At 38.9% G+C, this 27,849-nt stretch overlaps 1 protein-coding gene, 2 long non-coding RNA genes and 1 pseudogene across 3 annotated transcripts in view; 2 read left to right on the top strand and 2 right to left on the bottom strand.

Moving 5' to 3' along the window:
- Window positions 1-6,164, top strand: part of SLC26A7 (solute carrier family 26 member 7) — a 112,962-nt gene extending 106,798 nt beyond the window's left edge. The window contains exons 17-19 of the mRNA XM_072803951.1: window positions 1,847-1,901; window positions 1,984-2,087; window positions 3,115-6,164. Of these exons, the coding sequence (XP_072660052.1) occupies window positions 1,847-1,901; window positions 1,984-2,087; window positions 3,115-3,150 (195 nt within the window). The 3' untranslated portion in view covers window positions 3,151-6,164. The remainder of the gene's footprint in view (window positions 1-1,846; window positions 1,902-1,983; window positions 2,088-3,114) is intronic.
- Window positions 6,165-9,694: 3,530 nt separating this feature from the next.
- LOC140619933 (uncharacterized) overlaps window positions 9,695-27,849 on the top strand; it is a 28,889-nt gene continuing 10,734 nt past the window's right edge. The window contains exons 1-4 of the long non-coding RNA XR_012019697.1: window positions 9,695-9,818; window positions 12,911-12,988; window positions 13,344-13,516; window positions 23,985-24,102. This is a non-coding gene — a long non-coding RNA (uncharacterized lncRNA). The remainder of the gene's footprint in view (window positions 9,819-12,910; window positions 12,989-13,343; window positions 13,517-23,984; window positions 24,103-27,849) is intronic.
- LOC140619934 (uncharacterized) overlaps window positions 13,340-27,849 on the bottom strand; it is a 40,227-nt gene continuing 25,717 nt past the window's right edge. The window contains exon 3 of the long non-coding RNA XR_012019698.1: window positions 13,340-13,530. This is a non-coding gene — a long non-coding RNA (uncharacterized lncRNA). The remainder of the gene's footprint in view (window positions 13,531-27,849) is intronic.
- Window positions 23,504-24,293, bottom strand: LOC140619932 (elongin-C pseudogene; annotated as a pseudogene).

Raw genomic sequence — 27,849 nt, 5'->3', positions numbered from 1 at the left:
ACAATAGAATTATGGGATAAATCAACTGATGCATTTTATTTTCAAATTAGCAGAAAATAACGTTTGCCCATGGCTTGGTGTTTTGTCTCACCAGCAATTTTGTGTCAATTTGCCCTTTTTAAATTTCCATATTACTATTTGGTTTATTTCATCATGGTTACAGTAAATTATGATGTATATTAAGAACATTGGCTTTAAAGATAGATAAATTCTGGGTCCAAATAGTAGCGGTATAATGAATTCCATGATCTAGGCTTAAGTATTTGCTTTTCTGTAAGCTGGCAGTAGACATACCCACTTCATCAAGTTATGAAGCTTAGCAATGATGTATTGCAAAGAAAGCACACAACAAAGTTTCTAGAAATTAATATGTACTCATAATTCTAGCTTTTATTATTTGTTTTTAATTTGCAAAAGTCATTTCTTAAGATGCAAGTAATATCATTGTGACTAATAATAATTTTTTAGTTGCAGCCACTGAAAGAGGGTCCAGATAAAGAGTCACAGATTCTCTGGAGCCATGAATGTCTTCCCGCTTCCTAACATTTCTGGATTATTTCCTTAGTCACTGTAGTGTTAGGAACATTCCCACATTCCCCTTTGAGTTATAGGTTGAAGAAATGGAGTGACTTGTGTTTATTCTTCTCTTTAGGACACTGGGGAGGTCAAAGAACTGGAGATTACGTTTATCAATATCGATAAGCCACCTGTAGCAATGTGTTTGTGCTTCCTGAGCTTGAGAAAAAGTCAAACACTGAGCAGTCACCTTGAATTAATCCTTTTAACTTATAAAAACAGTAGCCATTCATTTTGGCAAAGTCTCAGTCCGTGTATTGTTTGTTTGTGTGCTTGTTTATTCATGCTCAGAGTGGGTTATTTTGTAATTATTTTGTAATCTCCTGTTATTTTACAGTTCTTCTCACACATAACTGCTTACTTCAGGAACAATACAAGGGGGAACATTTGGAGTGTTGTGTAAATGCTTTCTATATTTTATATGTGAGATACTTCTCTATTACATAACCAGATCCATCCTACTGTTGATAAAACTTCTCAATTTATTTTCACTGAGTTTCATGGGTTGACTTTGATCAAGTCATGATCCATCTAGTCCTAGATTCCCAGGATCTACTATCCTGGGAATTTGAATCCACCTCTATCAAATGCGAAAACTTCAGATTTAACCTTATATAGCTTTTTTTCTGCTCTGAATTTAAATCATGGCCTTCAGTAAGTTGTCCCTACATGGTATCTTCTAGGATGTGAATGAGGCAAGACTCTAGAATATGTCAAGCAAATTAGTTAGGATCCCTCATCTTGCAGGACCTTTAAAAATAGAAGTTGGAAAAAAAAAAAATAGAAGTTGGGCGATCCACCTTGGCTTCGATTATTTTGGTTCTCAGCTTACCGTGCACCGATGGGATCTGAGAGTCCATGAATATGTGCAGATTGTTGTAAAATATTAAACTAAGCAGTAGGTCGGCAGTTTTCATCACTTTATAAATGGGTCCTCGACTTCCAGTAAAAGAGAACAACTTTCTGTCATCTTATAGGGAAATAAATGTGTTTAATGTTTATTAGAGAAGTTTCATTTATTACATGAAAATGTAGGGGGCCAGACTTAGTTGCAGGAAAGGTAAATACCCTGCTGCATTAATCTCGGGCTGGCGAAGTCTGCGGGGTACGCCTGACTGTGTAGCAATACCTCCCTCTGGTGGTCTGACATCATAAACTTTGGCTTTTTGTTGTTTTTAACTAGAAATTCTCCTTTCATCTTCAGCCCATCTTTTCCTTTCCTGCCTGCTATCCTGAATTAATTATGAATATACCATTTTAAATCTTCCAGGTTTACATGGACTGTAAGAGCAGGAGTGTGGATGTATCGTTAGCCCATTGCACAGGTGAGGGAAGATTCCGGGCTAACCTTGAATGTGATCCTTCTGCTGTTCCATCTGTCCTTATGTTACTTATGTTTTCTCGTAGCTTCCTTGATGAAAGCCGTGAAGTACTGTGGAAACCCAGACTCAGAGAAACCAATTTCTTTTGAATCAGTATCTGCTGCGTTAAGTAACATCTATTCAAATAAGGTGAGCCATGCAAGCTGGCCTGCAGGAGTCATTAGACAAATTAGAATGTAGAATCAAAGGCTTTGCATTTTTTGGTATTAGCTTATCACCCCACTGGTATTTAAAACCTATTACAATTTTCCCCTTCCCAGAGCCCTCTGCTACGGTAAAGGAATGTTTCCGTTCCTTACTTGGATCAGTTATGAACATTGTTTAATAATTTGGGTCTTTTAACAATATCATAGCTTAGAGGATTTAGGGATCACCTATTAAGTGCAAACTGCTTGCTTGTAAAGTAGATGCTTCTTCCAGGATCTACTATCCTGGGAATTTGAATCCACCTCTGTCAAATGCTAAAACTTCAGATTTAGCCTTATATAGCTTTTTTTCTGCTCTGATACCCTTACTCTGAGTTCATATTGCCATCTTTGGAAACATTATTTGCAGAGCCCAGAACTGCCATGATATGAAGTGTCAAAGTAATCCTCCAAATACTGGGCTTTATAGTTAGTTTTAGAGCTGTTCCTAGAGCTTTGATTTCCTGAAAATTTTCTTTGACTTTGAATCATTCTGCTTTTCCTCATCCCTGGAACAGCATTTGGTGCTTCCCAGAGTCATCCCTATCCTATTCAATCACAACACTGTGTATTTACAAATTAAAATAATAATGCACTGATTATTATTACTATTATTATTATATACATTTATTGAATGTTCATTATATTGCAGGAATAGCCTAAGAGCTTTACCTATATTAGTTCATTAGGCTTGCCACAACCTTGTGAGGTAGAGACTATTATTTAACCTCTTTTAGAAATGAGGAAACTGAGGCCCGGGCAAATTATATCATTTGTAAGTGGAGAGAGCCGGTTTCAAAGGCAGCAGTCTGACCTTGGACTTGGAGCTTGCAGCCACCATCCTGTCTTGCCTCACAGAATGCCTGTCTGCTTAACTTGGCTGGACAGCTTGCATCAGCTGTTACTGTTCTTTGATTATAGTACCAATTTAAGCGTCGAACATGTGCTTATTTCTTCCTCTTCTATTTTAGAATTTGAGCAAACTCAGTGATCACAGTGAAGTCTGAGACCTTTTTCCTGCAATACAGCTCCTGCCTTAGTAACTGCCCTGAAGAGGCCATTCTCTGGCATTTTGCACAACCACTTTTGGCGTTGAGATCCTACGGATGACCTCTGCTTTAAGTATGATGTGACTTCATAACCACATAGCCACTGGTCAAGATTCACCAGCGGTTCTTTCTACTCTTTGTTAGTAAACAGATTTACTTAGTAGGTTACCGTATAGTTATTTTATAAAAACCGGTACGCATTTCGTTTTAGTGTACTGAAAGTTAAAACCTGAATTTATTTCCTTTGCCATGGTATTTTGTGTTTTATTTCTGTTTTGTTGTTAAGTCAACTTGCAAAACCGAGAAACCCTTTGTCATAAGAGATTTAGAACATTTGCAAGCCATTTGTAAAAACCCAGGATCATCTGTAACTAATACATAAAAACAACTTAGCAAATGTGCCATTTCCCCCTCCAAAAAACCAAAAAAGCCATTAAACATCGCTAAGATTAAATGTTTCTTTATACAATATGATACGAAATTCACCGAAATTAAGTCAAACAAAAATGAATGACAAACTAGAAGGCATTGTTCGTCATGTCTTTCCATGCAAGGAAGTCTTCAAGATTATTTTCCAGATAAGTATCCCAGTGAAACCAAGTTCTTGACATTAGTCTTTTTACTCTGAATATTAGAAATGCTTAGCCCTAAATTCTGCATTTCAACCCAATGAAGTCTGTTTTTACCTTACGTTTTATTGGAGCTGGAGCGTATGAAAGTTGCACCTTTTATATTTTGTTATAAATGATGTTTAGACGAGAAAATAAATACCACCAGTAGAATAGCTTTGTGCTATTCTAAAATACAATTATCTGTAGTAGTTTGGGACTTTCTTATTTCACAGAGACAGTCGATATAATGTAAGACATTTATCTCTCTATATTCATTTAGATAGATAAGTCTCCATAGTATGTTTTTCCTTTTCTTTTCCTAGAGTAGGACTTAGATATGTGATTATCTATAAACATGCCAAATCAACAGCATAATTGACAAACACCATAGGCCAGGGTGACTGGTATAAATTGTTGCTTTCATGCTTGTACGTATATTTTCAATCGTGTACAATTACCCAGGGTTTCATATTTTTATCAGACAATTTGATACAAAGAAATCTCATTTTCAAAGATAAGTCTGGTTAAGTTTGAAGGTATTGGAACTGTTCTTGAAATTACCAGTGTAACAGAGAGCCAGGTACTTTAAAGTGAATTTGAAAAGTAGGTTGAAAACAGAACTTAAAGACTGGTCATGTGGGTATTTTTGTGGGCATCTGTATGAGAATTTGCCTGCCAAGTGATATACTGTCCCTAGCAAATGTGTGGTAAACATTCATATGGCCCTTAATTTTCACATTAAACCATAGGTAGGACAATGTAATAAAATGAAGGGGAATAATACATGTTTTGAATCTCATAACTTACCTCCCCTGCCATTTCAATTTTGGTTGACATGAGCTAAAAAGAAAAGTCTTTGTCCTAAAGGAAGCCTCATCACATCCTTTCATCACTAAATTGGATTGAAGTGAGTGAGGACAACTTTCATTCTCTTTAAATATCATTCCAAGAAAAAGTGGAGGTAACAGGTGGAGGTAAAATTTCCTTAGAGAAAGGAGTTTCTGTCTGCTTTGTCCATTTAAACTATCCCAGTGGTGGATGGTGGCAACATTTACCATCCATAACCCATTGATGTTGGCACATAAAGGTGAGTCAAAGAAAGTTAAGGAAAGAAAATATATTTTGCTGTGTATAAATTGATATTTTGCTGTCCAGCTTTAGCCTATCACTGAATTCATGCACTGCAGGCATTTTATAATTTGTAAGAGATTGTGGGCCATGGATGAGCTCAAATTCATTACAGTTAATCAATGGATGCTTTGTTCTATTTTATTGTTAAAGATGACACAGTATTGTCTGAGCAGGTGTATTTGAATGCATTTCAGTATTTATAGTAGAAGTTTAGTGGATAAAACTTGAAAGCCAATAACTTAAGTGTCGAATGTTAATACTATTTTCCAAGTAAGGGAAGACCACGCACTGGGTAACGATCTTTGTTCTGTCTTCTTCTGCATGCCAAGGTCACAGTGACTTAACCTGGAAAAATTTATTGGAATTGAGTTCTGCGTGTCCAAAGTTGAATATGAGTTTTGTACACCCAGATTCTAAAATATACATATTTATTTCAAAGCAAGCATTAACAAAGGAACTATAATATGGTCTTGGTGCTAGAATGTTTCTGGTCATGTTGAATTATTTTTATGAGATCACCTTATTTTTATATATGATAAACTACTTCCGTATTACTTATTATGGTGAAATAAAATTAGAAAAAATTAAAACTGACCTATAAGAGTGTTGAGGACCTAATAGAGTGACATATATAAATTAAGCATAAAATATGAAACCAGGAAAAGACCGTTAACATTACATTTATGCAAATTAAATGCCCTTAAATTTTACCATTTATCTTTCATTTTAAAGGTTATTTGCCCCCGATTATATGATTCAAGTGTTACAAGGTCTAGCTTGAACTACTTTGTGGTAATTTATGTGACAGCTCTCTATTCTATCAATGCGTAATGTAATGAGGAAAGAGATCTTTCTTTTTTAATGAAAACATTAATGTGTTAATACCCTGTATGGATAATGTTTGACATTTAGTGGTTACCAAAATATATTAGTATGTTGTTGAACATACATATGCCTTAGAAATGCACGTTTCTGTCTTCTGTGGGATGATGATCTAATTCGATATAGCATATGCTTTTTGGCAGTGAGTTTGTTGCCAGATTTCAAATAGGGAGTTAAGTGATGCCTTCACAATCCAAAGATTTTTAGTTAAAAATCATGTAGTCTAATATGCCACATTTATTTTTTTATATTTTTCAATGCATTTAATTATCTCTTATAATTCTTTGTACTAACTCAGCATGTAACAAGCAATTTACAAGGAAATAAATTGAAATATGATAACTATTATGCTTGAATAGATTTGTGTCCATTATTTCAAAGTATTTACTCTCCTGCTAAGCAAATAATACATATTGCTTTCTTAGACTGACCACTGTGTGTTGAAAATTCTTGGAAGTATGAATTATTCTTGGTAATTTGTTCTTACGAAACATCAAGCTAGGATGGTAAGAATTATACCTTGATTTATGGGCTGCTAATAAGGACTTTTTTTGCTGCAAGACAACATGGAAACAATTCTCTTTCACTGGGTTTATTATTATTTTTGTTATCTTTTATGTTCTAATTTTAATTAATCTGTCTATGTTAATTTTTATTTGTTTGGATTCTTCCTTTATGTGTTATTGTTTGTCTTTCCTGAGTTCTGAGGCCAGGTTCAGTAGTCTTCAGCTTTTTATTTTTTTTTATTTTTATTTTTTAATTTTTTTTTTAGTCTTCAGCTTTTTAAAGGTTGCTGCTCCAAAGATAAGATAAGGCATGCTTTTAGGTGTTGGAGATACAATGGTGAATAAAACTACAAAAAAATTCCTGTCCTCATAGAGCTTACATTCTAACAAGGGAAAACAGGAAATAGATAAATTTAAAATATACGTATTGATCACATGTGCTAATAATAAGAATAAAGCAAGGAAAGAGAATAGGAAGGATGGTGGAGAGTGGGTGTCCTGGACAAGGTGGCAGGAACAGTGACCAATGGGAGGGTCTTAGTCCGTTCGGGCTACTATAACAAAACATTACAGACTGCAGGGCTTCAACAATAGACATTTATCTCTTAAAGTTCTGTGGGCTGAGAAGATAGGGATGAAGGTGCCAGTTTTTCATGAGAGCTCTTTTCCGGCTCTCGGAAAATGCAATGCTCTCGGCTTGCAAATGTCCACCTTGTTGCTGTGTCCTCGCGTGGTGGAGAGAGGAGTGCTCTCTGGTATCTCCTTTTGTAAGGACAGTAATCCTATCACTTAGGACTTCACCTTTGTGACCTTATTTAACCATTATTATTTCCTTATAGGAATCTCACCTTATCTCCAAACACCCACATCTCACCTTGGGAGGGGGGGTGGTGGCGGGGAGGTAGGAATTCCACACATGAACTTTGGACGGCGACTATGGACAATACAGTCCATAGCAAGGAGTTACAGATTTCTTATACACTTGAAAAAAATTTTATGTCTGAGAAACAGGCTTCCTAGAATTTTATGTTTAATAAACTATAATGTTTTAATCACAAATTGTGTGGTTAAAGCATTCCAATACAGAGACAGTAGGCTGGCTTAGCCATTGCTAGCCATGTTAAGCACCTTAGATTAGGTTGTGAGTGAGGTGGTCAGAAATGGGTTGGTAGTGGACCAAAGGCTATTTAGAAGTTGCACAGCTGTATATTTTGGTGATGGTTCCTAATGATTAGCCATCTAATTAAAGGTTGAATTGAATCATTTAATTTCTTTTTAGCTATCATATGGTTTTAAAGCAAAAACCAACAGAGTCATGCTGAATTCTACCATTTGTCACTGAGACCAGCACAGAACAGAGTCTGAGCACTAACTGCAGTGAGAGGCTCCACTTTTTTTTGTTGTTGTTGCTGTTCTTCGGTTTGAGTTTGTTATTTATTTAAGAAAGGAAGGATGTTAGGTTACTGCAAACCACCTAATTGCTCTGAAATGATCTCCTTACTTTCTACTGTTTTAGCCACAGGAAGGTCATATTACTCTAATGCGTCTCCTTTTTGTTCTAAATTATAAAGGACCGCACTCTATCTAGCATAGGAAGCTTTGTAGTATTTTTTCCTTCTGGAGCCTCTGGTTCCTATGGCTGCATTTAGAAATTGGCTGATTAATAAATCCAGTAAGAATACATACTTATTAATTGCTACAGTAAAAAAAAAAAAAGCTTCAATAATAAAATAAATGAAAATTAAACTAAAATTCTATATTTCCTTTGCTTCTAGAGTTATTTTTTCCCTCTTGGTTTTAAAGTAAGTTCTGCCCTTGTGAGAATAGAAAAGTGAAGAAAGAGAGCCTCTTTTAGACTCTAATGTGTTTTCCAGACCAGCTTCCATATTTAAGCCCCCTGTTCCTATACCTCCTTACACTTTGATTTATATCCTACAGAGTTCCCAAGCTTCCCTATTTTCTTAAATTTATAGTAAGGGAATTACTGTTTAAATAAAGGTGCCTTTACTCAGGCTGACAAAGCCTGAGAGAGGGCAGGGAAGGGAGGGCAGGGAGCGCAGCACCCAGGCACTGGGTGGGTTTGGAGGTGAAAGAAAGATGCAGGATGAGGGCAGGGGGTCCGTGAGGAGGAGGATGGCTGACATGATTCACTCCATGGCGGTATGATTTCGGCAGGATCTGGATGTCTCCTGAGTCCGCTTATTTGCTTTACCAGCCTTTTAAGGGATTTGAAGTTCTCATCATGAGTCATTTATTGAAGCTGGGCTAAACGTTCTAAGAAAGGAAAAACCATGTAAGCCATTGCCATGCATTGTGTTAGCCTTAGGAAGAACTAGTTCATCTCATCACCTTATAAGACTGTCATAGTTTTGATGGGGGAGGCTGGTTTGAAATTGTTTGGAACTCAGGGTGCTGCAGAGGGCAGGGTTAGGAGCGATGGTATTGTGTTAGGATGCAGGCTGGTGTGCCCCGGGGGCAGTGGGTGGGGGGAGATGGCGATGTTGGGGAGGAGGGCTGAGCCTTATGCCCCTGGCATTCTTGGATGATCAGGGCCCTCCTTGTTCCTCACGCCAAAGACACAGACACAGTGGAAGTGGGGTTCATGAAGCCAAACAATTCTTCCCACATCGCAGCTTTTCCTGGGGCTTGGACCTATGCCTTTTGCTTTGGCTCTGGAATTAAAATTTGAGAATAGCAGTGTGACTGCCAAAAACGGGATTGACATAGCATTCTTGTCTAGTGTAAACCTTTTCTCTTTTTTTTCAGTTGCCTCTCTTCACATTGCCAATGAAAATATTGAAGTAGTAAGGGTCTCGCTTGACAGAGTAGAGGTTTTATCAATTAAAACCAATCACATGATGGTGCCAAATTTCTCCTAAATCTTAGTCGAAATGTGATCCTTATGATATCTGCACCAGAATCACCGTAGGTATTTGCTAAATATGCGGATTCAAGCCTACTGCCCAAGACCCAGCGAATCAGAAGTTCTTTGAGTTGGGCTTGGGAAGTAAAGATTTTTAACAATCATCTCTCTGCTTTCGTTTTGCACCCTACAGTTTGGAATCATAGTCACAAAGGCTATCTTTAGTCTGATATTTGAAAGAAACCCTGTACTCTGTTAGGCACCTCTGTGTTCATCGCTTGCTCTATTTAGGATTGTGCGTTGGCCGCTACGTATTGTAGATACGTCAAATTCACCCTAGCTGTTGGTCAATATGAGTTTATGAGAGTCCGAAAGTATCTGAAACATATTATCCCTACTCATCTATTCCTGGGTGAATTTCCTAAGCCTGGAAGTTTGTATTTAATATCATTCATCAGGGAATATTTTAGTGTCCTTCTAGTTTCACAAATTTATACCATTTCTGACAGGTACTGATGCAGTCATGTAAGAAAATGGTCCCATCCTCCCGGCTGCTTCTCGCACATTGCCATTAGAAACATATTGTAAAAGAGAGAGCGAGAGAGATTTCCCTTCTAGCCTCAGGCTCCGTGGGTAATTATTTTCTTTCAACACCTTCATTGAAATTCCCTGTGTAATGCTACCAGAGTGAATTATAGTTAAACCTTTTATTCTGCACATATGGAACTGGGATAAAGAGATGGTGCCAGCAATATTACTCAGCTACTTTCAGTTTGGGGATTGAGGCTGATGTAAACCATCATAACTAGAGAGAAAATAATATTCAATTATGAATCACCGCCAGATGTGTGAATGTATGTCTTTGGGTTTCATTTTTCTAGAATATGCTTAGTGTAGTATATTTCCTATCTACTTGTTAAGTGGTTCTCTTTCTACGGGTAATAGATTTAATTGCCTTACATATTCCAAAGATCAAAAATTAATAAGATAAGTATTTGGACTCCGTCTCACAATCAAAAAATAATCAGAAATTGTTCTAAAGTAAATGTTATGTAACAATGTTCTGCAACCCAAGTCCCAGAGGCACTGTGAAGGAGGGTCCCCACTGCACAACTTCCAATGTGTCTCTTGTCCAGGGTCAACCATTCAGCTTGACACCAATGTGAGGGAGAGAGGGGGTAAAATAGAACAGGGTGTAATAATTGCTAGAAAAATTGCTTGCAATATGAGTGAAACTGGAAGGGTACCTAATATGTGTGGTCCTGACATCCTGGATCCCAACCCTGTGTTACAGACCACAAGATTGTGTGGTATCCAAATGAGGTAGCTGGAAGAGGATCACATCTCTTTTTTTTTCTTTTGTTTTTATCTCTTTTTATAATTTAAATTCAAGATAACATGTAGTGTATTATTAGTTTCAGGGGTAGAATTTAGTGATTCATTGGTTGCATATAACACCCAGTGCTCATCACAAGTGCCCTCCTTAATGACCATCATCCAGTTACCCCCTCCCCCTGATCCCCCTGGCCTCCAAGCGACTTCGGTCTGTTCCCTAGAGTTAAATGATCACATCTCTGCAGATTGGTGCCTGTAGCCTGAGGTGGGCCTCAAGGCTTTCACTTCTCTGTGCTCATCTACCATTCCTATTTTCCAGTATTTTCAACCCCTTCTAAAACCCATTCCTAAGGGTCTTCCAGAGGTAACCATACCTCCACTTTCAGGAAGCCATTATTCATTTTATCCATCAATTTCCTACTGATCCTGCCACCTAAACATATATCCACCCAAGCCCTCATGCACGTGTATCGTTTGAGCGTCAGTGGATGAGTTCTCTTTCTTCTAATCAAGATTTAATCTGCCACATGGAGTTTTTCTCCTCCCTACCTTGCTTTGTTAGTTTTTTATTTTTTATTAATTCAAAACTTCCCCCTTGCCTTTCCATCTTATTCCATCAGTTAATTCTTTTTCCCAGTGTTTTCAACCTCTTTTACTTGATTGAATATAACCTTGGTCTATAAAGAAATCTTATTCCATTCCCTCAAAAAAAAAAAAAAAAAAAAAGAAAGAAAGAAAGAAAGAAAGAAAGATAGAAAGAAAAGTCCTCATCTAGCCCTGCTTGCTTTTTCTGCCTTTTCTCTCCACTTATCTTCAGCCTCTGCTGAATAAGTTCCACTCCAATGTGTTGAGATGGTAGTAGTCAATGTTTGCTGCTGAGTTAGTGACAAACAGGGCTAGACAGGGCTAGGTAGGGGGCCAGGGAATCAGGCTCACAGAAAAATCCCAAATGCTGAGCTGTAAGGAAACCAGAGATAAGGGAGCAAGCCAGACCACCCTCCCCTAGGTGAGGGCGGGGAGGGTGTTGTTTTATGACAGTCATCTGTGACCAACAAAGAATAACCAGACCCCAAAGAAGAAGTAAGCCATTGAAGATGTTATCACCAACCTTAACTCAAATCAAGACAGCACAAGAATCTTAAGGCCACAGGCTTCCGTGTCAGTTCTCAATAAAAGACCAACCCCACAACCCCTGTTGGGACCCTTCTCACCCCTGAGAGCTTTCTCTGTATCTTTATGTAATAAACTTCTACCCCTTTGCTCACTCTCCTGTGTCTGTGAGATTCATTCTTTGACTCCATGAGACAAGAAGCCAGCTCTCTCATCATATCACTGCCTCCACTTGCTCTTCTCTGGCCTTGGCTATCTGATCTTTTCCCCCCATCACAGTTTTAAAGGATGCTAGAAAAAAATCATCATTCACTTCCACATTCCCAAACTTAGTGGCTACTTTTCAATCCTCCTCTTACCGATTTTCTTTGCTTTTCATGCTCAACCACTGTTGACTTCTTAAAATCCTAATTACAATCCTACCTTTTACAAGCACCTGTCTAGCCGTCCTTCTCTAGAGATGAGATGGCTAGCTACCCTTATCCAAAATTTTTGCTCAACACTGGTGATGCCACACAGGCACCAAGAGTATTTGAAAAGGTTTATTACTTACATAATCAGCTTCCTGGTGAGCGTGGGGTGGGCCTCCCGAGCTGGTCAAAAATGATTTAAGAGATCAAGGGAAAGAGACTAGCCTGAGAATTTTAGGGTGGTTGGGGGTGTGGCTGGGGAAAAGATTGAACTTCCCACCACAACAAAGGAGGAAACACCAGGCTTTCTTATCAGCTTGCCCAGATGTGGGGCAGAAGGAAGGAGTGAGGTATGACGCTTAAAAGCTGTCAGCAGTAGTCAGACATCAAAAATGGATTTATTTACTACAATTTCCCCAATTTCCATTAGATGCCCGCCTGTTCTTTCCCCTAATGTTATACCGACAATATTTTACCGAATTGCTCATTTATATGCTTTTAAAGTCATAGGCTATGTAGGAATTATTATTGTATTCCTGGCCCATTATATGTTATGGTTAATATGTGATTGTTGAAGGGATGAATAAAATGGTCAATCTATCAAAACCAAAACTACATGAAGATACTAAAAATTTAGGAATCAACTAAAGAAAAGAGGTTGGCATCTCTCTTTAGAAGACTCAGGGCCAGAGTGTGGTAGGGCAGGCTGAACAAGGTCAGGGGCTTGAGGTAAATCTAGACCCGTAAACAGAACTTTCCTCATGAGAAAGTTGTTATCTCTGTTGAACAATTTAAACTTGCCAGTTTTTAATCACAATTACATTGCAGTTTCCTAACCTTACCTCCTATCGAACTAATCTCTGCTTTCAGGTGGAGTCAGTAGGCATCTCTAAGGTGCCATCTGAGGGGGAATCAGAAGCTTCCATTCTCCAAACACCTTGTCAATCTGTGAGTTCTCAACATGTCTGCTGATAAAACTCTTCTTTTCTCCTTAAGCGCTAATTCCGTATGTCTTCAGTAAAGATACTGCGCAATGCCCCCCTCCCCAGTCCACAGGAGATATGTTCTAACACCCCCCAGTGGATGCCTGGAACCACAGATAGCACCAAATCCTGTATACTTTTTTTTTTTCCTGCACATATATACCTACATGCCTATAATAAAGTTAAATTTAAAAAGTAGGCACAGTAAGAGATTAACAACACTAGTAATAGAACAATCATAACAATATACTATATAAAAGTTATATGAATGTGGTCCCCCTCTCCAAATATCTTACTGTGCTGTACTCACACCCTTCCAGAGATGACATGAGATGGTAAAATGCCTACTTGATACAATGAAGAAAAGCGAACAACCCAGGCATTGTGATGTGGTGTTAGGCTACTACCGACTTTCTGAAGGAGGAGCATCTGCTTCTGGATGGTGTATGACTTTGACTGCTGGTAACTGAAACCAGGAAAAGTGAAACCACAGGTAAAGGGGAAATACTGCAATATAAAAAGAGAAAATCAAGATATTAACTCATCATTACAATTTACTATACTTTATTACCTGCTAAAAGCCCTGACCTGGGTCAATGGAACTTATAGGGTAGTAGATTTAGGATCAATAGAAAGATGAACTTTTTAGCAGTCAATTGTACTGTATTAATTATCCATTTCTTCTTCAAAAATTACTCCCAAACATGGTGAGTTGCCATTTCTCATGATTGTGTGAGGGGTTAGACTCTGCTGGTCTCCCCTGGGCTCACCCAGGTTACTGCACACAGCTGGTGAGTGGGTCGGGGACTGGGCTCACCTGGGATATACCTGGTGAGTGGGGTCCCTTACCCACGTGGTGCACACTTAGGCTTCCTCATCAGCCTGGTGGTCCCAGGATTCTAAGAGAAGGAAGGCAGCAGCTACAAGCCCCTCTTGAGGTTTCAGCTCAAGAACTTAAATTATGTCCCTTCCACCACAAATCTAGCCCAGTTTCAAGCAAAAGGAGATATAGACTCTACTTCAGGGTGGGAGGAGCAGCAAAACCACTTTGTAGAGAGGGATGTGGGTAATGTTGTAGCCATGAAACAACATACCAGAGTCCACTTCTGATGACCCATATTACTCACATTCTTTCAACATGAAAAATATGTTTACTCTCATCCAGGGACTCCAAAGCCTCACACCAATTACTACACCAGGCTTGAAGTCCGGGATCTCTTGACTAGTGTCTTAGTTCAGTATGGGGAAAGCTCCTTAGAGACAGCTTCTTTTGATGCTGAGAGATGTGAACTAGAAACATAACTGATTTTCCAGCTGCACACTCAACGGAATATGGTAAGATAGGGGCAGAGTAACCAGGATGGGCACCTGTGCTCAAAAACAGTAAGAAAGGAGCAAGGAACATAGCCAGCATCCAGGACTTGGTTTCAAATACCAGGGACAGGGAACCAGGGCTCCTTGGAGAAATGGCCGATTCTCCACTAGAGAACCTGGTTAGGGCTGGAGCAGTCTAACCATAAGAAAAAACATCATTAAAACTCAAGTTGAAGGTCTAAGAGCTCCAATTTGTCTTCAAAATACCTTCAAAACACAGCTCAAAATCGTTAAGGTTATCCAATGCAAAGAAAGTTTAACATACGTCACAGTGGGGGAAGCTAAGGAGACAGGTCAGTGACATGTATTGTGGCGCCCTGCGGGGTATCTAGACACAGAACCTAGAACAGTTGGGAAATCAGGACATGAGGAGAACAATAGTGGAGCTTGAACAAACTTTAATTAATGGTTAACGTACCAACCATGGTTCCTTAGTTGAGACAAATGCTTCGTGGTTTTGTAAAATGTTAACAGTTTGGGAAAATGCATGAAGAGTAGATGGGAACTCTGCATTATCTTTGCAATTTTCATGAAATATGAAAACTCCTCTAAAATTAAAAAAAAAAAAGGTTAAATGAAAGTAAAGAAGGGAAGCGAATAGTAGTCAGGATTTTGCAGTAATCCTGAAAGGCAGTTGGGTATGCATCAGCAGGTTGCCCTCCCAAGAGGGCAAGGCTTATTCCTTGACCAGGGTCAGTGCTGCAGCCTTTGGGGGAGGGGGAACTTGTGAATACGTGGCTCTCCCATCTTGGATCTGCGCTCCAGCCTTTTGGTTCTGTTGGCCAAGATGACTTCTCTTTTCGATCAGAAGTCACTGGTGTTTGTAGCTGAGCAGCTGTCTCAGCCTGCTTCTTTTTTGTAGGAAGTGGAAGATCCAGGGGACTTTTAAAAATTCTTATTTAAATCTTCTTAACCATTTCTGTTCCTTTTGGTCCAAGGAGGCAAGGTTTGTGCCAGTACCATTCCCTTAAAATTTACATAAACCTTACGAGGATTGATGTCATGCCTCAAAGGTGACATCCAGGGTTCTTTTGGGCATATAAAAGTGCTGTGGGAGGGGCTCCTGGGTGACTCAGTCAGTTAGGTGTGGGCCTTTGGCTCAGGTCATGGTCCTGGGGTCCTGGGATGGAGCTCCATGTCTTAGGGCTGGCTCCCTGCTCAGTGGGGAGTTGGCTTTTCCCTTTGCCCTTCCTCCACTTCCTGCTTTCTCTCTCAACTAAATAAAATCTTGAAAAAATAAATAAATAAAAGTGCTGTGGGATAACACACTTCCAAATTTTAGAAAGCTTTTTTGACAATTATGAGTCCACTCAACTGAAGTTTTTCTGAGATCTTAACAAAGGGTTTTATAACCAGACTTCCCAAGAGTCTTCTGTGGGAAGGAAATGTTTTGTAATTCAACCCAGCAATCCCTAGGTCTTCTACATTTCCTCTAAATTCTGCTTTCCAACTGAGAAGTTTTCTCTTCGTTCAGCTCTCTTCCCTCATCTGGTGCAACTAAAACAAAAGGCAAAAGCAAAAAACCAAATGGCACTGTCAACAGTGCCTGACTCTCCCCTTAGCCAGACCATAAACTCATTTTCTATATTCCAAGTTGCTGTGGACAGTATTGTCTCAGTTGTTCTGTCTCTATATAACTGAGTTACCTTTTTACCAGGCTCTAACTGTGCATCCTCACTGCTCTTCCGACTGCCACTAATAAGCCACCATCCAGTCCCCTTCTCCTCCTTCCCACCTGCCAACTCCCACTCCCCAGTCTGTGACCTACCGAAACGATTAGTTGCCGCTGCCCTGTCTCATGAATTTCTTAGCAAAATTCTTTGGCCAGGATATCTGCATTGAATCCCCTCTCCTTCCTTGACAAGGAAATGAAAAGGTGCAGCAAAGAAAAACAAATAATTATAATAACCCTAACTTAAGCACTGTTAAAGGGCAATGAAACTTGTCCAGAGATTATTCTCTCCTTCACTTTGATCTCCAGAGGAGGCAAATAGACAATGAAGATGCCTAAACTGATTGAAGATAAAGAGTTGGATGTATTCCTAGGTTATGAGGTAAACCCAAGCGATTCAATTTATAAGATGGTGTCTAAGATGTTCAAAAGTGAAATTTAAATGGTCACTGACTGGTGACTTGCTGTGGCAGCATTGTTTAAAAACTTTACAAGTATCATATAATTTAATGTGTAAAGCAACTTTATGAAGTAGAAAGTCTCATTTGGAGTTTATCTTTTTAAATACTGGTTAAGATGTCCAAAAAATCTGAACATTTGTCTTTAAACATTTCGAGAAGATCCACATTTTCTTCTCTGTGTTTATGTCTATGTGTATCTATTTATATTCTAAGGGCAAAATCAGCTGGACTTGTACATGATTTTGCTTCTGTTTGTGCCTTTTCCCTATCTATGTCACTGGTTTATATCAAAGGCCAATTTCTAAAAGTTATGGATTTACAGAGCTTGACATCATTAGTTTTCAAAGCACAATGTACAAATTTAGAGATAAGAATCTTGGACCATTAAGGGAGATAAGAGTGTATTTAAGAATCTTTCCTTCTGCTCATTTTTCCTATAGTGGTGAAATAAAGATGGGATTGAAAAAAATAGAAGATCATATTATAATATTGTCTTATATCAACTTTTCTGTGGAAACTTTGTAAGTAGCATTTCCTACCGTGGAAACATGCTTGGGTCCAGTGACGTGGAGAATGCTATGTTACCAAATATGTAAAAGCCAATGTATGAGTAGTCTATGGGCTTCTTTAAAATTTCCCAATATCCCAAAGGTCAATGACAATGGTCCAATGTACCATAAGGACACGACCCAAAGTCACAAAGGAGTGAGGTAATGGGAAATAAAAGCTAATAATTGTCCTTACTGGGTTGTACTTTTGGTAGAGGACACTGTCTTAGTCAGCTTGAGGTACCATAACAAAATACCATTGTTTGGGTGGCTTAACCAATGGGAATTTATTTCTCAGAGTTCTGGAGACTGGAAGTCGAAGATCAGGGTGCTGGCAGGGTCAGTGCCTTGTGAGGAGAGCTCTCTCCTTGGGCTACTGATGACTGCTTTTCTCAAGTCCTTGTGACCTTTCGAAGGAAAGGTCATGCACTAAGGTGCATGAAGGTGGTGAGAGAGAGGTAGGAAGAAAACTCTGCTGTCTCTTCTTACACTTAGTCTTGTCTTGAGGGCTCTACCCTATGACTTCATCTAAACCTAATTTCCTCCTAAAGGCTCTGCCTTCAGATTTCATCATATGGGAGGCTAGGGCCTTCAACATATGCATTTGGGGGAGACATAATTCAGTCCATAGCAGAGACTATAGTTTCCTCCTCTTTCTCCTTCCTTCCTTCCTTCCTTCCTTCCTTCCTTCCTTCCTTCCTTCCTTCCTTCCTTCCTTCCTCTCTTTCTCCATATATCACAGTAGCTGAAAGTTAGAAGCTCCAGTAAAATAGAATGATGATTCCTTTTAGGTTCCAGCCAAGGCCCCACCTAACAAAGCCTCTCTTACCTAACCTCATGTGGTTTTAGCCCTCTCAAGGTGTTAGAACAGGGTGAAGTTTTTATTCCCTAGGCTGGTATGCAGCTAGAGCTGTAAATCCGGTGGAAGGGTTTTGCATTTTCCTTGCTTGATCTGCTTGACCACCAGTTACAGTAGTGCTACTAAGCTGGATGCAGCTGATTGGTGCTTAAGGGCAGTAGTAGCACTAAAGCAACGCTGAAAGGATTGTGTATTACCAAGATTGTGATTGTGAAAGAGACCTAAAAAAACCCCACACAAAACAATCTTAAAAGTCTATATCAAACTGATACTGCAAATCTGTGAGACCTATCAAATGGGCACATAATGGTTAAAATCATAGTCTGAAGCCCTACAGAACCAGTTTTGGATCTTACCCAGACATTGACTCTCTGTGAGGGTGCATTGTCTTCAGTAAGCTAACAGGAGGATCACTCATTAAGTGAAATAATTAATTCGAGGCAGTTAGCACATTTTTTCCCATCCAATGAATGTTTGTGGAGTACCCACCATATGCCAAATTCTTGCTTATGTGCCGGGTATAGATCAGTGAATGAAAAGGAACTGGGACCTAACTTTGTGGTGCTTTACCCTAGTAAGGAAGACACAAAACTAAGGCAAGACAACATGCAAATAAATCCTTGCAAATCAAGAAAATGCCCTAAAGAGCAAAGCAAGGCACCACCAAGGTAGGGAACAACACAGCCAGGAAGGAAGAGGGTGGAAGAGGGATTACGGGAGACACTTGGGAGTCTACTCTGGCTGAGGCACTGCAGGAAGGCTTCATGGCAGAGACCGTTTTTAAGTGGGACATTATGGAGGAGAGGATGACACCCAAACCAAAAGCAAGGGTAGGGTGCGGGAAGCAGATCTGGGAGGATTTCAAAAGAGGAAAAATCAAGCACAAAACCTCAGTAGGAAGAAAGAGCTAAGGGTTAAAAGGCTGAGAGAACAAAAGGATAGCCCCTGGGGATGGTGGGGGCCCCCAGAACAAAGCCTGGCAGGGAGGAAGTGTCTACAAATGCTTTTAGTTTTTATTCTTGACGTTTTTGTGAGGAAAAAAAGAAGACAATGTATTAAGAACATCGAGTAAGCTGCTTGAGCCATAATAGGTGCTCAACCAATAGAGTATCTTGGTTTTGTTACTATTTTTAGCAGTACTAGTAGCCTTGATCTCTTCTGAAAACCAGCTCATGCTTCACGCATCTCCTTTTGCTCATGCTCTTATGTATCTTGATTTCTGTCCCAATCTCTGACTCTTCCTGGTGTTGTTTATTCTTACCTTCAGTCCCTATTAAGCTGTCATACCCTCTAGATACCCTACCCAGAGTTGGTAGCCCCTTTGGAAGATTTGTTTCTCCAATAGATTTGCGTCATTTACTACGTTTTTGTTTTGTTTTGTTTTGTTCATTTACTAATTTTTTTTTTTTTTTCAAGAGAAGTGGTTAAAGGAAAATAATTTAAAACTCAGGTCAGTCTGACCAATGCCTCGTGTTTGGTATGAAGAGCAACCACCATTCCCGTGACAGTCTGGGAAGGAAGAAATGGGAGCCCTGCCCCAAGTGAGGTCCAAGAACCCTCCTCCTCCCAAAACATGGTTTGTCTGTCTCCAGCCACAGAGAGGCCTGTCCCTCTCTCCAAACCATCACGAATGATTGATTTGAGATTCTGGATTCTTCAGAGTTTCTTCCAAATGAACAAAAGACAGTCCGCTTGGAGTCTTGGTGGCATTTTAGTCAGCCCTTTAATGTGATTCTAATGGTTTGTGTGTGTGTGAGAATTCACAGTAAATTCATTATGAAAACCCATTTACCACAGGGTTGACACCAGCAAAAGCCTGAGGCAGCTCAGGGAATTGTGGGACACGACATCTGTTTCAGTGAACATAACTCAGGCATTCCACATCCGTGCTCGCTCATTGGTGCTTAATAGCTTCTTGCACAGCTCTTTTTCTCCTCAGGACATACACATTCAGACACAGAAAACCATAAAGGCCAAATGTCTTCTTTAATCCTCCGAGGCTTAGCTAGCTAAAAGGAAACTGTCAAGAGCCATAGCAACCCTCTATGTGAAAAGAAAAGAATCATCATCATCATTAATAATATTAATAATAATAGGTAAAAGGAAGCTAATATGCTGGTTTAATACACTTAGGAATCTACCCTTCTCAATTTGGCTGTTTTGGGGTCCGATTTTTATGCATATTTAAAATAGAATGTGTAATTTGACCATACCTACTTTGTTATGATTTACTGTTAATAACTTTGCTGAAGTGTAAATGGCCTCACATGCTAATTGGGTGTGCTTCCTGTGACATATGCAAACTGACTTAGAAACTAACATATGCTGTTATTACTCATAATAGATCAGCTTTGTCTGAAATATTTGTGCCCAAAATTACCATTTGGCATGTCTTCAAATTCAAATCCACCTTCTGCCCTGAGATGAAATTCAAGGATTTGTTTTCTGGTTGTGTGTGTTTTTTTTTTTTTTTTTTTTTTTTTTTTTTAATATTTTGGAGACTGCTTTCACTGCTACAATAAGGAGTGTTCAGTGTTTACATTATAATGACTATTTATGGGGGTTTAATATGTTGCTTGTTGCAAATTGCATCCGACGGAAACTTGGCAAAATGGCACCGAGATGTGGGACCACATTCAACTATATTTAACATCGTATCAGGCGGTTGATCTTTTGAAAATCTATGGTGTTAAATGATACTTAACATAATCTTACATACTCTTTCCATCTTTTGCTTTGTAGAAGTTAAAAATGGTGCTGAGTGTTACAGTAATTCTGCAGGGGAAAAATGTGTTTTCTGGTTGTCAACAGTTTACTAAGGTATGGAACGGGAACAATGAGAAAACCTAAAATCAACCTGCTTGTTTTGAGACTGTTAATGTCTTGTAGATTGCTACTGGGTTTTTGTATATTTGTATCATCTGTTATGATGCCTTTCTGTGGCTGAGTGGAGGATGGAGGCAGAAACTGAGCTAGAAAAAAACACTGTAGATGTTACTTACAAGAGCCAAAGTGAAAAGGTTAGTTTGCATCACAGAGAGCGTTTTCCACAGTTCCAATCCAGTTTGAAATATTGTACTAAATTGTAAAGGCTAATTAGCTAGGTAATTCCGGATGGGTGGGAATGGAAGAAGTAGGTTCTTTCTTTATTATTTTACAAACTTTAATTTGTATAAAGGTGAACTGTTTTAGATTTTCAAGAGAGTTAAGATCATTGAGTTAGAATCGGATTATCTCAACAATGGGCATCTCCATTTACTTTTAACTTCAAAGAAAGATTGTGGTTTCCCATAAATACCATTGTTAGGGGAAGCAGTTCATCATGAGCCCTGATCATCCCTGTGTGTTCGTGTATATAGACCACAAGGTATATCCATCCCTTGATACTGAGCAGTCTTCATAGTTAGCCACATGGGTGACTACGCAGGTGCAGATGGCCACAGCAAGACCTCCATGACCATCATGCTCGCACTCTTAGGGAGGGGACAGGCTTGTTTACTACTTGCTCAGGAGCATCCATCTGGGCCCATGGTGTCACCCATGGAACTTGGGGACCCAGGTTTTGGCACCACCCTGCTGATGTTCCTGCTGGGTGCTATGCTGTGAGTAATACACTGTCTCCTCTACATTTGGCATCTAAGGAATGGTTTCAGATTTATTCCCTCCTTTCTTCCCTGAGGCTGAGACTCTTCCCTGACAAATGTATTTTGAAAGATCCTCCAAAAAATTGTTTTGATTCTGATCATTTAAAAATTGTATATTGGCAAATAAAATGTAATCAACAATGGAATGTATTTCAAATAGATGGTACAAACCTTGCCCTTATTATTAAAAATTATTATCAACTTGTGAGAGAAGCGTTAAAAATAACTCCCATTTACTGGCATCTATTATGTACATTTTTCTCATTTATTGTCTCAATAGCCTTATAAGCTGCTGTTTTTGCACACCAGGGAAATTAGACATAGCCTGTGCAACAACCTGCCTATGTTAGATGGCTTTGGAAGCCAGATCTGCTGGGCTTTAAATCCAGCGTCTATATTCAGTCACTTTACGACCAATGACTTCTGTTAAGTATTTTATGATTAGTTTTATTTCCTGATATAAATTTTATGTGCTCAAACGTTTATTCTTAGAAGTATAGTCTTCTACCTCAAGGTGTGGCTCTTCTACACTTTTTACTCTATTGCACTGTTGTTCTGAAACCCTAAGTCATACACTTGGAATAAAATCAGGATTTGAAGTCATAATTTGAGCCTTACTTAAGTATCATGGGACCTGGGCTGTTTCTAATAAATAAGATAAGATGTTTCAAATAAACTTGATTGTTCATACTAGTAAATAACTAGATAGCCCAGAAAGACTGAAATTATTTTAAATAAACTGAATCGTGGTGTATTTAATTTGCTTCATTTTTTCATACAATAGTATCTAGTTTTGCCAGACTCCTTGACGCTATAGATAAATGAGTAGAAGCTACGCCAAGCAAAGGACCAGATGGCCTGAGGTGGATGGGGAGGAGTAGTCCTGTTGGGCATATTTGATAACTTATGTTTAGGGTTTTGTGCTTTTTTTTTGTTGTTTTTTTTTTGTTTTGTTTTGCATTTCTAATGCCCCTGGCTGGATCTGCTACAATAACATAGTTATAATAAATAAAGCAAAAACAGCTGATTCCACTAAGTCAATCTGATTACATTTTAAAACTTTACTTACTATCAAATTTTCTGACTGCATGCAAATCATTAATACATAATTGAACATCTATCGGGGCTCTTGTAGCACTTAGGCTAAAACTTTATGAAATAAAAAGAGGCTCTGAAATATACTGTGGGACGGAGCAGCGGTGGACTCCTGGGAACAAGTAAGGATACTTCCAGAATGTTGCTTTGGAGAATCAGTGTCTTAAAATTGGAAAGTTCTGAGCACTTGCAATTCTCAAGCTAGTGCCTGAAAAGAAGAGACGTAGGAGTTCCAGTTATATAAGATGGATTCTGACTCTGCGTACAGAAATAGCCCAGACCCGCCTGGTTGCTTGAATCCACTGCCCTCAGGCATTGCAAATGGGGGAGAAGGCAGGACTAAGGCTCTGTGAGATCTGGAGCCTACAACACTATTAGAAGTATTCTCTTAATTCAGAAAAAGATGACCAAATTAGGTGTGTAACTAGATACTTATTTAGAATGAGGGAAAAAATTAAAATTAAATCACATTTTAAAAATATGACAAAACTGACAAATATCACAAATACCATCAAACCCAGAAAAATAGTATTTTTAATCAACTCACTTCTGCATTTACTTCCATACTATTTTTTAAACCTTTTTTTCTTTGCTGTGTACTCTTTGATCACCTTCTCATATGACAGCACTCATGTAACATTTTATTTATTTATTTATTTATTTATTTATTTATTTATTTTACATTTTTTTCAAGAGGAAAAAAGAAAATTCATTATTTCCTTTAACAGGGTGGAGTAAAATTTGTATTTTTGTGTTGATAATATTTAAAATACTTTAGATTCCCAATTTGATATTAAAAATGTCACATGGACATTTAGTGTAGTTGTCAAAGTTGTGAAAATGTTTATCAAAATATCTTTCATGAAAAAATTACTAACTGAATTATAGCTATTAAATGCTGAAAGAAGGTAACAGTTTATTAAGATTTATCTTATTTAACAATCTGGGAAGTTGGCAGCCATTAGCAGTTCCCCTGCAATTTTAGGTGCAGTGGGGAATTCAGGAATCTCTGTGGAGTTGTTAGTGTAGCCAACCACATAGCTAGAACACACATGTACTTTTGCTAGCACACGTGAAGAGTTTGCTCTAAAACTGACTTCTTTAATTTCATTCTCAGCAAATTGACCCAGGCCCCTCAATATGGCTTTTATCATTCTGGACATGAGTACATGTTGTCTTTCTATAATAAATTCATGATCATCCAAAGGTACTGATTTGACATACATGGCATCAGGGCCTTAACAGCTACGATGGGTTTTGTCTTCTCCACCCAATATGTTCTGATGTAATTCCGCTTTACTTCCACAGGAACTTTTGTGGTTTCCTGGTGAGGCCAGAACACTGAGTCTGTCGCCTGCTTCCATCTACAGAAAGTCTGAGTACTTGATTATCCTTGTCACTGTGTTCATATTGGCTATATCAGCAGGTAACTTCTGCTTTTAAAAAATGTTTTATCATGATTACTTCTTTTCATTAATTGGATTCTCAAGCAAACCAAGTGCCTACTTATTATTTCTATTTAGAAATGATCTCTTCATATAAAAAATGTTGATATTATATGAATTTTTGTTGTGCTGCAACTCAGTTTTCACCATAGAATCTTTTCCTTGATTTCCTTTCACATACTTTTGGTTCTCTATCCTACACCACTGATTTTTATCTGAGTTTTTAAACTTACTTTGTGTGCAAATTTTAAAACAGAAAAAAATATAAAGCCAAATTATCTGAAATGTCTACTTGTTTTCTTGAAACTTCCCAGAACATCCCTCCAAATTTCATTTATTATGGCATATTCCCAATTTAATTTTTCTGTAGCCAGGTCCCAAAAGATAGTCACAGCCATGCTGAGGTGAACTGCTGAAGATGAAGTGTGATGAAGGAGTAGTAGGCATGGAAAGAGACACCAGTCTTCATCAGTTGAAATTAATATGTTTCACTTTTGTAAAATGTTGAAACAAAAACTTCAAACATGTGAACACATTGCCGAAGTCTTTCTCAGGCCCTTGAAAGGACTCTGAGACTTCAAACTTCAATAGCTTCATGGTAAATGGTCCTCTGCTGCCCACCCGAGCACAGATCCAGCCATGGGCAATCCCAAGAGCATATGAGCTTGAGGTTGTAGATGGCTTCCATGATAATACATTCCAGAACCTTAGCCTTGCATGGGACAGAGAAAGAGGTAAGGGAAGGTACGTTAGGCCATTTCACCAAGGACTGGATCAATTTTGAAAATTGGCAAGAGTGATAACTTAGGCTCAGGGGAAGATGGTTGTCCCTTCTGTTTACTAATGAAGTAATAAACCAATAGTGCAAAGAACAAATATGTGAGTAAAGGCACATTGCTCTTTAATGTTCCCTATTTCCTTGCTACGGCAGCCTGAAGTTTACTACTCAAAATCGGATGACTCTCAGTGCCAGAAGCCTGAAAGCCTCTAATCTTCCCTCAGTTACTCCCAGGAGAAGGGTAACTCAAATGCCCACTGCTCTGTTGGGCCTACTGTAGGCCTGGCCCTGTTGTACCTACAGAGAGGAGAGAATGGGCCAAAGTTAAGGCTTCTAACACAGGTTAGGGTGGTCAACAGGCCTGGCTTTTCTGAGACTGTGGGGTTTCCCAATGTAGGTGTTAGTTAAAATCAGGAGAGTCCCAGGAGACTAGGGGTAACTGGTCATGCTAAATCAGAAAGGCTAGTCCTCTATGTGGAGTCCTATATCACAACAATTCCTAAGGATTAGAACATGGGTTGTGGAGAAATCTAAACTGAGTCTGAATCCAGTTTTTAGTCTAGATCTTGGGCAAATTGGTTAACATTTCTGGGCCTCATTTTCAAACTGGAGATGGCAATGAGTATAATGTAGAAGTTTTGTGAGGAATAAATTGCTTACTAAATCTAAGGATCCTAGTATAGAGTCTGATATTTGAAAACCGGTGGCTCTCATCAATATCACCCACATTATCATCATCCAAAGAGTTAGGTCAGGGGGTGGAGGTGGATTTAGGAGCAAATTTCAACCGATGGTGATATTTTCAGCCAGGTAAATCGCAGCATCAGGACTCATCGAATCTTTCCAAATGAAAATAGAGTCTTTAAGCATCTCTTGGGGTTATTAGAGAATAGGTTTCAGTCTTGAGGAAAGGAACTGGCAAGAACTAGGAAAGTTAAACATGTTTAAGCAAACAGGCTGGTTTCCTGGTAGCACTTTAGCTCCATTAAGGAATTGGAACCACAGTCAGAAAGCTGAAGCTGGTTTGAATCTTGCCTTTGTGTCTATGGGTGATGAATGGTTCTCTGTATCTATCCTGTAGAAGAATTTTTAAAAAGAAGATTACTACTAATGAATGCGGAATCCCTAGCACTGAGCCTGGCTCTGGTAGGCACTGAATAAGTGAGCAATCTACACTTGCTATAGGCACAAGGGTGATACAGATGAACATCCTTCAGCCTAGTAAAGCTTAGGTGTCATGTACCACTTCTAGAGCCCATGACTAGTGAGCCAGTTACCCAGCTGCCTTAGCGCAAGGCCTGCAAAGACCTGTTTTGGCCAATTGCACATAGATCCATCTATTCTTTGTTGCCAGTCTGGATGTCAAAGTGCCTGAGATCTGCTCCCAAAACAGAACTTTGATATAAAGTGTACATATTCCAGTGATCATCTGGGCTTTGAGATCCTAGTCAGAGTGCCAATCAGGCTATCAGGAAGCTCTAGACGTAGATGTGTGAGGAAGTCCTAAAGCAGGGGCAGTGTCAGTGACATAGAAATCCTAAACTAAGATATAGGTTTCTGTAGGGCAGAAGTTGTGATCTCTCTTCCAGCAGTGGCAATTCCATCCCAAGATGGCAATAATTCCTTACTGGTGCTGCTGCTGGTGGAAGCTGGGCTAGCAAGTATCTTTTAGAAGCTGGAGAAGGAAGAGGAACTAAGTTTCATTGGACAGATGGTTGGCTTCATGGAATAATTGGGCAGAGTAAAGACACAGGATTCCACAGATTTGTTTAGATAAAGGAAATATCCTTTGGTTCAGTTGTGGGAACTATTTTGGATCTGGAGGGGGAGAAATTGGGTGAGAAATATATCTGTGATAAGACAGCTTATTTCTACCCTACAGCAGCAATTGCCCTTATTGGGTTGTGCTTACCAGTGTTGAGAATTCCAGAGAAGCATGCTTTTGGCAAAACTGAGGGAACTACTTGTGTCAGATAGAACTGAGACCTCCCAGAGAAGAGCATTCCTAAGGTCCTTGGGAAAAAATATGTTCATCAGTAAACCTACTAATTTATAAACTTCAAGAGAATAAGGATAATGCCTGGTTCATTCTCTACATCCATAGCCCTACCTCAAATATCTAGTGTGCTGACAAGCTTGAATAAATATGTTCAATGGTTGAACGAAGAAATTAGTGAGCAAATATATTGGTTTTCAAGCATTCCTATTTTTAAAAAGATCTGATTGATTGATTGGTTGATTGATTTAGAGTGTGTGCAAGCAGGGGGAGGGCCAGACGGAGAGGAAGAGAGAATCTTAAGCAGACTCCACTCTGACCCTGAGATCATGACCTGAGCTGAAACCAAGAGTTAGTTGCTTAACCAACTGAGCCACCTAGGTACCCCTAATATATTGGTTTTCAAGTGCCCTGGGGAACTTTCGCTGCAGGTTATCTATTCAGGTATCTGTCAAAGAACTAAGGTATCAGAAAATTGGACAAAACCATAGCATTGTAGAAATTAGAGAGAAATTGCATCCCAACTCTAAAAGAGACAGTATTTCTTGGTTGCCATATGTAATTATTTGACATAAAGAAATAGGTTGTCTAAAGCTACTGCACAGATTTGGACCTGAGGAGTGTTTTCTCTTGAAATTCTTTTGGCTGCTCTGATGAAACCTTGTATTCTTCACAGTGAAGAAGCAATAGCTGTTGTTTGATGTATCTAAGAGAGCAAGATGGGTTTATGGTATGTAAAGTTTTAGGTTGCAGAAGTATAAAATGCAAAAACTCAACCCCTGTTTCGTAATTTTTTCAAAATGGTTACTTTATAAAACTTTAAGAGTTGAAAAGAGCTCTGCTTTATGCAACTTCCCCACTGCTGTGTTTTATGAGGGCTTCTAAAATAATATTTTCTCCCTAAGAGAAAAACACAAACTTTCTAAATTAATTTAAGCTATCCTCTTTATTGTT

This window comes from Canis lupus, chromosome 28 (assembly GCF_048164855.1).
Source record: "Canis lupus baileyi chromosome 28, mCanLup2.hap1, whole genome shotgun sequence".
NCBI lineage: Eukaryota > Metazoa > Chordata > Mammalia > Carnivora > Canidae > Canis > Canis lupus.
The sequence above is the reverse complement of the archived record's forward strand: the minus strand, read 5'-3'. Positions and strand labels throughout refer to the sequence as shown.